Below are 12,742 nucleotides of genomic sequence, written 5' to 3'. Positions count from 1 at the left end.
TTGCTTCTTCTTTAGGGCCTAGGAAGCTTGCAATTATGAACTGAACTACAAAGTTTGCATCAATTCAAAGTGTGCTTGATAAGAATGTGAGGCCACCTTTCCGAAAGATGGACCGGAAATACATGATCAGAAGCACACAAACAAATGGCTCAAAAAGAAGTGGGGGGTCATGGACTCCCCATTAAATGTTGCGGGGGTGGTGGTGGAGTGATTAAAGGGGCAATTCATGCAAGGAAACCCACAAACTGAAGTAATTTTTTCATGTCCAGTCGATATCAGAGAGTGGTGGGCCGTTATAGAACATACCTACAAGAATAATTTCTGCTCTTGGTCTCCAAAGCCGAGAAAACTTGGCTTTGGAGACCAAGAGTGTACAACCTTCTTCCACAGTACACAATTACAGCTACTAATACTATTAGCTCTAGATCTACTGTGGGTGTAGGATTATAACTGTTTTTACATTTTTTTTAATGGTTGAACTTGATGAACATTTGTCTTTTTTCAGCCAGGCTAACTATGTAACTATGTAATTATTGTTGGATAAATGATTGAGAGGCAAATCTTCCTTGTGTTCCTTGTGCACTCTTTGAAGGTCTTATGTATGCTTGTTAAAATATGTTGAAAAAGACCACTATTTCCATGGGATGTACTCACTTTTTCACACGACTGTATACTTGCTCTGACTGCAGATTGTAAGCAACATTTTAGTACTGAATTTTATTTACCTTTTTTCAGTCAAGGCACCCTTTAAAATTATGGACAGTCTTGAGGCACCCCATTCTAAAATGGGGTGCCTCAAGGCTGTCCATAATTTTAAAAGAGCACCCCATTCTAAAATATGAAAAACTATTCTAATAGTTTTATATACCGCAGCAACATCCACACATGTAGGACACCCAACATTAGAGGTGATTTATTCTTCCAAAGCAAATACTCTTTTGCACACTGGTACTGACTAGTATTCCAATGTTTCTCTTCTCTGTCAGTTTTCTTCATCACTCAGCTAATGAGACCCCAGCACTGATGAAAAGGGGCAGGGGAGGGTCCAACAAGGATGCTGTGCAGGCAGCTGACATCCTCTTTATAAACTGATGTCATTGGTTGTCAGGATGCTGGCAGCTAGAAGGTCATAATGGTGCACAATGAAAACCTGTGGCTTTGTGTAACTAAAAGGCAGGCGTGTTCCACCCACTAACTTGTATACAGTTCTGGGCAATTTTTAGACATTTTGCCAAGGCACCCCTGAAGAAACCTCAAGGCACCCTGGTTGAGAAAGACTGTTGTAGTAAGCCAGGAACCTGCAGTAGGTGTGTTTGTGAATAGTTGTCCTGAATCACAAGCAGGGGTTCTCAGATCAGCAGATTCCTGGTAGGAGGGGTGGGGTGGAATGGGGAAGTACAGAGATGCCTAGATGAAACTCCAGGTAGTAAGCAGATAGATGGTCCTTCTTGCATGCATCTAATGGCTTAATTTTCCATCTTGATTGAAATGTACCTTAAATTAGACTTGCGCTCTTTAAACTGAGTGGCCCTGGAAGGGGGGAATTATAATCAGAATCAAAGGCTGGCAGTCTCAATTGCCTATAATTCCAGGCCATGCTGTGAGTCTCTCCTTTGATGTCTAAGCTCTGATAAGACAAAGCATATAAAACTAATGGCGGCGTTTCCATAACACCTATATGTTGCCCTCGGAGACCAGTTCCCGTCAATGTGTGGGACAGGAGCTCCGCTGCCGTGAACGAACCCTGTCTGCTACACTCTCGTCTGAATTTGTCTTGGCTCTTCATTGCATTTCATGTTTGCTTCCAGTTTGTTTGCTTAAAAATGCTTTTTCCCACAGTCAGCGTGACAAACCCTGGCTGTACTCCCTCCCAAGTGACTTGAATGGGCTTTCTGACTAAAGGCTGCCTGATGTTTTCATTTTAAAAACAGCTTTCTCTCTGACAATACAGGGAATCTTTGCTGCTACGTTATTTATACGTCTCATTAATGCGGCAGTGTTGCTTAGATACTTTGAAGGTCACTAAATAGCATTTGATGCTTGCAAAATACAGTAAAGGGAGTTGGATCTACATCAGTAAGTGCGTTTTCCCTCTCAGATCCTAGGCCTCATGCACACAGGCACCTGGGGGACGGAACAATTTACAATTCAGACATACTTCCTTGCCTGTAGGCCAAAGGTGCTGTATATAGTGTCACATAGCAATGCCATGGCTGTATGCTGGTATCTGTGTATACATACACATGTGTACAAACATATGACCCTGGACAGACATTCGTATGCATGCATTTGTTTATGGAAGTACTGGCGTATAACAGCATACAGACATTGATTGCTGTGGGTGGATGTACACAGCGCCTGTGGCTTCCGGACAAGGAAATAACCCCATCATATGGTCCCCGGCACACGTCTGCATGACGCTTAATAGTTGAAGCTCACCCTGTTACTCTATGAATACTAAATAGCCATAAAACACATATACAGGTGTACCTCGGTTTACAAATGCCTCGGTTAACAAAATTTTCAGTTTACAAATGAAAATCCATTGAAAATAATGCCTCAGTTTATGAATTTTTTACAAATTTTTTCGCAATACGAAGTGTATGTTGGTGCCGATTTTTAAATGCAATTGCTGGCTTTTTTTTTCTTCACTATAGCTCACAGAATTAGCTGTCACTTTCCCTGGAGCTAAAGGATACTTTGTTTCTTTTATCTCCGGAAGCAAATTAAAAGGAACATTGTTTCTTTTAACTTGGGGAAATAAACTAAAAGGAAACATTGTTTCTTTTAGCTGGGGGGAAAGTGACAGCTGAATCTCTGAGCTACAGTGAAGAAAAGAAAAAGCCAGTAATTACATTTAGAAACCGGCACTGACCTATAGTGACAGCGACTTTTTTTCTTACTTTTTTCTGACCTCCGGAACGGATTAATTGGTTTTCAATGCATTCCTATGGAAAACCACGTTTCGGTTTACGAATTTTTCGCAATATAAAACGTGCCGGAGAATGCATTACACTCGTAAATCGAGGTACACTTATACCTTGATAAATGCATAGTTTTATGTTTGACTTATGTCTATGCTCTGGTTGGCCAACAATCAGAATTGGCAACAGCCAGCCATTTACCAGGATCACCATGCAATTCATGCTATCTACATCTTGAGATTGCAAAGCCTGGCTGGGAAACAGTTTACTGTACCTCAGACTTTAGGGGGGCGGGATTGTGGTCAGTAGGGGTAGAAAATGTCCTGGGCCAAGCATCAGTGAGAATAAACATGGCCTCCCCTATTAGTGGAATGAATAGTAACCCATCATTGATATCAGTGGAAGAAATAGTGCACCATTGTTAATGTCAGTGGAAGGAATAGTGCCTTATGTCATTGAAAGGAATAGTGCACCACCACTGGTATCAGTGGAAGAAATAGTGCAGCATTGCTGGTGTCAGTGGTAGGAATAGTGCATTGTATCATTCAGAAGATTAGTTGCCCAAGGGCCGGTTAAAGACTGGCAAAGGGCCGCATCCGGCCCCTGGGCCACAGTTTGGAGACCTCTGCTCTAGAGTGGACATCCACTTTATAGAAAATATGTGCACTGTCATACAGTTAGGTCCACATATATTTGGAAACAGGCACCATTTTTGTTTATTCAGGTATTTACCAAAACATATTCAAGCTATACTTATATAATGGATATGGGCTGAAAGTGCGCACTCTCAGGTTTAATTTGAGGATATGTACATCCAAATTGGAGGAAGGGCATAGGAATTACAGCTCTTAAGAGTAGCCACCCCCCCTTTTTCAAGAGACCAAAAGTAATTGGACAATAGAATCAAAAGCTGTTTCATGGTCAGGTGTGGGCTACTCCTTCATTATTTATTTATCAGGTAAAAAGGTCTGGAGTTGATTCTAAGTGTGGTATTTGCATTTGGAATCTATTGCTGTGAACCTACATCATGCGTTGAAAGGAGCTTTCCATGCAAGTGAAACAGACCATTGTAAGGCTTCAAAAACTAAACAAATCCATCAGAGAGATAGCAGCAACATTAGGAGTAGCCAAATCAACAGTTTGGGACATTCTGAGGAAAGAATAACGCACTGGTGAGCTCAGTAACATAAAAGGCATGGACTTCCACGGAAGACAACAGTGGTGGATGATCGCAGGATCCTCTCTATGGTAAAGAAAAACCCATTCACAACATCCAGACAAGTGAAGGACACTCTCCAGGAGGTGGGCGCGTCATTGTCAAAGTCTACAATCAAGAGAAGACTTCATGAGAGCAAATACAGAGGGTTCACCACAAGGTGCAAACCATTCATAAGCCTGAAGAATAGCAAAGCCAATTAGACTTTGCCAAAAAAAAAATCTAACAAAGGCAGACCAGTTCTGGAAAAAATGGCAAGAAAAAAGTGTGGAGAAGGCTTGGAACAGGTCATGATCCAAAGCACACAACGTTATTTATAAAACATGGTGGAGGCAGGGTGATGGCATGGGCATGCATAGCTTCCAGTGGCACTGGGTCATTGGTGTTTATTGATGATGTGACAGAAGACAGAAGCAGCCAGATGAATTCTGCAGTGTTTAGAGATATACTGTCAACTCAGATTCAGCCAAATGCAGCAAAGTTGATTGGAAGGTGCTTCACAGTACAGATGGACAATGATCCAAAACACACTGCAAGAGCAACCCTGGAGCTTTTGAAGGAAAAGAAGTGGAATATTCTGCATTGGCCAAGTTAACCACCTGATCTAAACCCAATTCAGTATGCATTTCACTTGCTGAAGGCAAAACTAAAGGCAGCAAGTCCCACAAAGAACAACTGAAGACAGCTGCAATTAGAGCCTGGCAAAACTTCAGGCAGTCATTTCCAGTAAAGGATTCTCAACAAAATATTAAAAATGAACATTTTATTTATAATTACATTCATTTGTCCAATTACGTTTGAACCCCTGAAAATGGAGGGACTTTGTATAAAAATGGTTGCAGTAAAATGTGTACATGATATTTATGTTCAACCCCTTGAATTAAAGTTGAAAGTCTGCGCTTCAAATTCATTTGGATTGTTTCGTTTTAATTTATTCTGGTGGCATACAGAGACAAAAGTATGAAAATTGTGCATGTGTCCAAAAATTTATGGACCTAACTGTACACTTACTTATCCTTCACCTTCAGCTGCTGGGAGGGAATAAAATACCTGGTAATTCTGGTAAGGAGGAACATATGACTTACTTCATGTGACTGACTTCACTACAGAGGACAAGGGGGCACTTTTTATGTCTGCAGGAAGAGATTTAACCTTTACATGCGGAAAGGCTTCTTCACAGTAAAAGCTGTGAAAATATCCCACAGCAGCCAATCTGATTTACCTTTTCCTTAAATAACCGCAGTGAAAACAATGAAAGAGCATTAATGATTGGTTAATGTATGGTCTTGCGCATTGCTCCTGGCAGCTGATCACATTGCCACTGCCGAGGCAGTCTACGGAGGTCTTGAAGGGCAAAAGTACTATGGAGAAGTAATAGCAGTATCACTTCGGATTTCTTCTTTCCGATATCACCTCCATCTAACATGTTTAATGGCTGCTCAGTTTAAACCAGCAATTACATTTCCAGGCTAATGCATGTCGCACTTTGTAGCTGTTACAACATACAGCAAACACCATATGAGGTTCATTCACCGCAGTACATGGGAAAAAGCTTAACTGCGTAGAGCTGTTTCCTAGCAACATAATCAATCACACGCCGTAGAAAGAAGAAAAATCTGGAGCAGGCCTATTACAGAATGTGGGCAGAATGTACTTGTTGTTGGAGCAAAGCTTCTGTAACCTTTGGCATCTATGGGATAAGTAATGAACGGCACAGAGAACATTTTTGGTAGAGCAGAAAAATAGAAATAAAGAAGAGTTCATTAGGATCTGGTGTATGGGAAAGCTGTCAGAATCCAAACATGAGCAGTGACAGTTGTCATTTGTTGTGCAGGCTCTGAGGTCGTCATTGTCAGCCTTGCTTCATTACTTTGGGAGTCAGTGATGCGGAGCAAGCATGGCGTAGGTGAGGCCAACACTGGACACCCGGGAAGGGAGCGAACTAAAAGATTTCCTACAACGCAGACACACTGGACTTGCCAAAAGCAACTTAAACCCAAGTCCCATAATGACCCATTCTGCCCCCTATCTGCCAGACCATATATAACTGTAGTCCTGTAGTCATACAGCCACTATGGTGACTTCATGCATCTTTCCTCTACTCTGGTGGTGACATTGGTGGTCCTAATTCCTGGACAGTGCAGAACATGTTAATGCCATTCTGTCCTAGATTTTCTTTGAGCTCCGGCTGGCGAGATGATTCACCCGCCCCCAGGGGGTGTGGCTATGACAACCTGGGTTTGTTTGGTGACCGTAGGTGTCAGTCAACCTGCTGATAGATCACAGGAATGAGTTTGTTGAGAAAGTGAGTTTTATAGAGATAGCAAATATTTATTTTCAAGTTTGGAAAAAGAAATGGAGATAAAGCAGAGCTCCGCCCAAAAGGGGAAGTTCCACTTTAAGTCTTTGTCCCCTGCTCCCCATTAAGGATTGGCAGGTACAAGCTCCCACTTCCGCTGCGATTTCCTAGGCGATTGGAAGCGGAAGTTGTCCTCCCCGTAGTCTTCTGGAAAATGCGTCAGGTCCCAGAAGACTACAGGGCCATTCACAAAGCGCAGCGCTTCTCGTGCATGCTTAGTGGGCACCCGGCTGTGAAGCCCCAAGCTGTCACAGCCGGGTGCCCACACTGAAGATGCCGGCAACAGGGAGAGAAGACGGCAGGTGAAACCAGCAGTGGTAAAGATACAGCTGGACCGAGGGACAGGTAAGTGGCTGTATTTTATAAGTCAGTAGCTACAGTTTTTGTAGATGTTGACTTTTATTTATTTATTTATTTTTTTGGTGGAACTCCACTTTAAAGTAGCTGTAAGGCTATTTGCTAATTAAAACAAGTTATACTTAGCTGTTCTGTGGAATGGTACTGCAGAGAGCATTCTTTTCCCTCCTCTTCTGGAGTCCCCCGCCGACACTGTCCACTACTCCTTCCCTGTGGGTGCCCCTTCAGCAAGCTGTGTGCTGAGGGTGCTGTGTGGGCATGCTCCCGAGCCAGCTGTGTGCGTCCATAGACACACACACAGCGTGGCTTGGCCACTCCCCTGATCCTTCCTCCCAGGATGTGATTGACAGGTACAGAAGCCAATGGCTTCCACTGCTCTCTGTAAAAGCAGGAGGAGGGGAGAAGGCTGCTGGAACTGGAGACAGTGCTGGACCAAGACAGGATCCAAGTAAGAGTTTAGGTCTGGGGGTGGGAGGAACAGGTATTGGAAAGTTTTTACCTTGTTACTAAACTCAGGACCCTGCATTCACTATATCTGGTCCCTCACAGTACACACAACATGGAAGCGCAATTAATTTAGTAAATATAAACTGCTAAATACCTTTTCTCATCAGCAGTTAGAGCAGTCTTGTGACTTCAGCAGAGCACTGGTTAAAGCTTGTAGGAGGAGTTTTCTTTCTGCTCTAGGAGGATGCAAAACCCCTGACCTCTGTCTGGAGAGTGAGGATTGGCCCTGGGTTGATCACATGCACTCTCCCAAGAATAAAAAAACCTCTCTAGCAATACACACTAAACTGAGCATGTATATGTGGCTACGGGTTCAGTCTGTCTTATCAGGAGATAAGACGTGGCCATTTGAACAAGCAGAAGAGCAGAGAAGTCAGAATCAAAACAGCGTTTTTACACAATGCAGAGGATTAACCCCTTAGGTTCCACAGGGAGTATAACAAGCATGCTTTACTGCATATACAGGCTTATTTTACTGTTGCGGGTTTAGTAACACTTTAATGCAGAGAATGCATTCAAGTAAATAAACCTTTTGAGTTTAAAGGGAACAGATGCCTTTGGATGTCAAGTAATGCGACAGCAAAACTTTAATGTTGACACAATTAGGGGTTTATTTACTAAAGCTGGTTCATTCGGAATCTGGTGCACTTCTGCATAGAAACCAATCAGCTTCCAGGTTTTATTGCTAAAGCTTAATTGAACAATCCGAGGTTAGAAGCCGATTGGCTACCATGCACAGGATCACGAGAGTCTGAGTGAACCAGCTTTAGTAAATAAACCCCCTAGTGCCAGCAGTGCTGCTGTGGTCCTGCTGCCTTCTCTGCTATGTATTAGAAGTCAAAATTAACAATGCTCACCATAAATCGTACATCTTGCCCCAAGAGATATAGGAAATCAGAGGTTCACTCATTCCAATAGGCCCAACTTATCATTTAACTATCAGTTTTGGGTGGACTGCATCTCTAACAGAAAATGGAACAAAAAATGCTCTGACCCAAAAACACTAAAGAACAAATCAAGTATTATAAGCAACAATCTGAGCTAATAAAATACCAAAGACCTTGGAGCTCCATAAGGTTGTTGTTTAAAAGTTTTGTAAAGAAGATCATGCTGATAATGCATTTTGGGTTTTTTTCACCATGGCTCAAGCAGGCCATGGATGATTCTTTTTTTTTTCCTACCTCCACAGAAGGAAAGAAAATTGCAAGTTAGTGTGGATGGGGAAATGCCTTCCTGACTGGCAGAACACAATGATTACTGCTAGCAGCTATTGCCACCAGCAGTAATCGTATGTAAAAAATATGTCAGGCTGGTTGTGCCCAAGTGAATCAATGGATCGACCTGGGTACAACCAGCCTGCCCATAGATGGATTGAATCTTGGCCGGTCCCTGCTGAACCAGACAAGATACGATCCATCTATGGCCGGATTTAGATAAGTACAGGCATACCTCGGTTTACGAATGCCTCGGTTAACATAATTTTCAGTTTACGAATGAAAATCCATTGAAAATAATGCCTTTGTTTACAAGTTTTTTTTTGCAATACAGATAAGACTTTTTTTACTTTTTTGGTGACCTCCAGAACGGATTAATTGGTTTTCAATGCATTTACAAATTAATTTTTAATCATGTCCCTGTACAGTATTTATACCTTTAAAGTGCACTTTTTAGAGAATTTTGAACAGATAAGACTTTTTTTTAAACTTTTTTTCTGATCTTCTGACCTCCGTAACGGATTAATTGGTTTTCAATGCATTTATAATTTTTTATTTTAATCATGTGCCTGTACAGTATTTATGCCTTTAAAGTGCACTGTATAGAGAGTTTTGAACAGATAAGACTTTTACTTTTTTCTGACCTCCGGAACGGTGGTTTTCAATGCATTCCTATGGGAAAACAAATTTTTTGCAATACAAAACGTCCCGGAGAACGCATTAAATTCAAAAACCGAGGTACGGAGATTAAACCAATGATCCCAGCCCTAAATCTAATGAAATCCACTCAAACAATTGTTCTAGCTGAACCTGACCCAGAGAATCTATTTGATCTTTTTTGGCAACACTTCCACATTTTCCAACATTTATTTAGAATGTAACAGTCCTGCATGTCTTGCAATGTATACATATATCACAATGATATACAAATGACTAGAGTGTCAATGCAGAAGAATTCTACAAATGAGTACTTACATCAGGATAGTAATCCACTGTGGGCACCAAGCGTTCAATTAAGGCTTCCAAGGACCCAGACACCAAACAGCCATCTTGGTAAACAGGATCTCCAGACTGCTCGCCCATTTCTGGCTGCACCTGTCCACTACAGGCAGAGCCAAGCATGCTGGGAAATATTGGTGTCTGTGGCATACTTTCCTGGAAAACAGAAAAGAGAAGAATGGTGAATGGAACTCTTTGTCAAATAAGTGGCTTTGCCACCTACTCCTGACACTGAGCTGATGTGTGTCTAAAATCACATTATCATCCTACAAATCCAACAAATATTCCTTAACAGCAATTCTATGAAGCAGAAGCATCACACAAGTTTCAGTACTGAATGAGTGGAGTAAGCAATGTACACACAACAGTTTCCAGCACTCAATAGCCATTGCAATACCCGAAATACTATCCCACTCTACTGGACGCAAAATATTTATCCTATTTTTTTTTTTAAAAGTAGTGGTGCACCGAAATGAAAATTCTGGAGCGAATCTGAAAATTCAGGGTGCACTTGGCCGAAAACTGAAACCTAAATGGACAGTTTTTTTTATACATAAAATTGTATTTTTTAATTAATATCACAAATTTAAATTAATATGAATTTAAAAAAAAAATACAATCTAGTAACGTAAAATAACTTTTATTGAAAGTAACCCACAAAAATTGGACACAAAATAAAATGAAATATATATAAAAATTAAAAAAAAATTAAGCAGAGGTGTTTTGCATTGAAGTCAATGGGACATGGATTTAGCATTAAAGTCAATGGGACGCGATTTTGCATTGAAGTCAATAGGACATGATTTAGCATTAAAGTCTGTGGGTTGAGATGTTGCATTGAAGTCAATGGAATGTGATCATGCATGGAAGCCAATGTGGAGCCTTTCTGCATTTAAGTCCATGGGACGCGATTTTGCACTGAAGTCCATGGGACGCAATTTTGCACTGAAGTCCATGGGACGCAATTTTGCACTGAAGTCCATGGGACGCAATTTTGCACTGAAGTCCATGGGACGCAATTTTGCACTGAAGTCCATGGGACGCAATTTTGCACTGAAGTCCATGGGACGCAATTTTGCACTGAAGTCAATTGTCAATATTGGCACCTTTTTTTTTTTTTTTTTTTTTTAAATTGTTGGCAACACGCCAATAACCCCATTTTTGGCCAATAATTTTTGGCGGCCAATATATCGGTCCATCACTATAGAAAAGGTGAACACCTGCATAGCCTGTTATTTATGAACAGCTGGCAAATGTGAGCTTTATACTGGAATGCCAAAAGAAAAAAGACCCCCAGGGTTTGTAAAAAGCTATGTTCTTGTATGTATAAAATTAATTATGCAGGCAAGGGGACCTAGGAAAATTTTGTTTAGTTTAAGCTTGCTATATATGGATGAAAATTTGGCTGGTTCAGTGGGGACTGACGCATTTCAAACTATAATGATTGACTTCTGTTTTCAGGCATGTTGTGGATCAGTGACTCAGATGCAGCCGCTGATCAGTGTATTCTGACAATGGAGGAGTCCTGCTGTCAGAATGCAATGGCACAGTGGGGAAGATTTCTCCATCCACTTCACTTGTGCTGGTGAATCAAAAATAAAAAAGATCCAGGCTTAGGTGCCATACCTGTGGGCCATAAGTGCACCACCAAAGCATGGCTGAAAATCTCCCATTGAAAGCAATCTGCCTTGTCCAGACTAGAAGTTAAGACGCACCATATGCAGAGCGCTCGTCCCCCGGCATGTGCAGAGCGCTCGTCCCCAGGCATGTGCAGAGCGCTCGTCCCCCGGCATGTGCAGAGCGCTCGTCCCCCGGCATGTGCAGAGCGCTCGTCCCCCGGCATGTGCAGAGCGCTCGTCCCCCGGCATGTGCAGAGCGCTCGTCCCCCGGCATGTGCAGAGCGCTCGTCCCCCGGCATGTGCAGAGCGCTCGTCCCCCGGCATGTGCAGAGCGCTCGTCCCCCGGCATGTGCAGAGCGCTCGTCCCCCGGCATGTGCAGAGCGCTCGTCCCCCGGCATGTGCAGAGCTCTCGTCCCCCGGCATGTGCAGAGCTCTCGTCCCCCGGCATGTGCAGAGCTCTCGTCCCCCGGCATGTGCAGAGCTCTCGTCCCCCGGCATGTGCAGAGCTCTCGTCCCCCGGCATGTGCAGAGCTCTCGTCCCCCGGCATGTGCAGAGCTCTCGTCCCCCGGCATGTGCAGAGCTCTCGTCCCCCAGCATCACAGAAGTGAGCACTCTATAAACCCACGCATGCACAGTCCACTTTCCTGACCCTTGTAGATGAAGCCGGCAATAGCTGGTGACAGCATCCTGGCAATTGCTTGTATGGTACCTCAGTATACATGATTTGTCGTGGTCTGTCTGCTCAGTCCTTCAGCAGAAGAATAGAATTCACACAATGGTTTACAGACCGGCCACCAAGTTCAGGCTTTGTGGAACGGAATGTCCCTAACAGCTGATTTTCTTGTCCCATATTATAAATTCCTTTGGGCATTACACAGAATTGTGTCTGAGAACACCTTGTCCTCCCACATTCCTCCACCCCGAGCTCCATCACCCTGCTCTTACAGAATACTCCATTTACTGGCTCAGTGATAATAGACCAAAATCCTCATTGATTCTGACAGATGCCATAGACGGGCAGTCCAGTCTTTCCACCCAGAAGCCTGCCTTCAGCTTTGTACAGAGAATGGAATGCAGTCCGGTTCCAGCAAATAAACAGCTTTTCGAGTCCAAGGTCAGGAGTGTAGAGGTGTTGTGAGCACCATGGCGTGTTGCTATTTACAGTTCAAAAGCACTGGCGGAGTTTTTGTCTTTTACCTGCACCTGTGTTTAGAATTCCAAGTGAGTAAACATCACGTGAAATCTAATATGGGAGGAGGAAAACAAACAATGTGTATATTCTACATGAAATGGAACCCTCAGATCAGGGCACGTGGAGCCCTTGAAGACCATCCGACCTAGCCATACATTTCAGTGATACCAATATATGGAGGGACATGTCTCAACCTTCAATTAAGGATCATGACTTAAAGTGTTACTAAACCCCGGACCCTGCATCCACTATATCTGGCCTCCCACAGTACACAGAAAATGGAAGTGCAATTATTTTAGTAAATATAAACTGCTAAATCCTTTTTCTCATCAGCAGTTAGAGCAGTCTTGTGA

At 42.7% G+C, this 12,742-nt stretch overlaps 1 protein-coding gene across 3 annotated transcripts in view; it reads right to left on the bottom strand.

Moving 5' to 3' along the window:
- RASGEF1A (RasGEF domain family member 1A) overlaps positions 1–12,742 on the bottom strand; it is a 445,189-nt gene that overhangs the window by 33,200 nt on the left and 399,247 nt on the right. For all 3 annotated transcript variants that reach the window (XM_089682494.1, XM_089682493.1, XM_089682495.1), the window contains one exon: positions 9,553–9,732. In XM_089682494.1, the coding sequence (XP_089538620.1) occupies positions 9,553–9,726 (174 nt within the window). In that variant the 5' untranslated portion in view covers positions 9,727–9,732. The remainder of the gene's footprint in view (positions 1–9,552; positions 9,733–12,742) is intronic.

The sequence above is a fragment of the Staurois parvus genome, unplaced genomic scaffold, assembly GCF_062004578.1.
Source record: "Staurois parvus isolate SC_StPar_1 unplaced genomic scaffold, SC_StPar_1.0 ptg000291l, whole genome shotgun sequence".
NCBI classification, from domain to species: domain Eukaryota; kingdom Metazoa; phylum Chordata; class Amphibia; order Anura; family Ranidae; genus Staurois; species Staurois parvus.
Note: the sequence above shows the minus strand (reverse complement) of the source record. Positions and strands in the feature narration are given on the sequence as shown.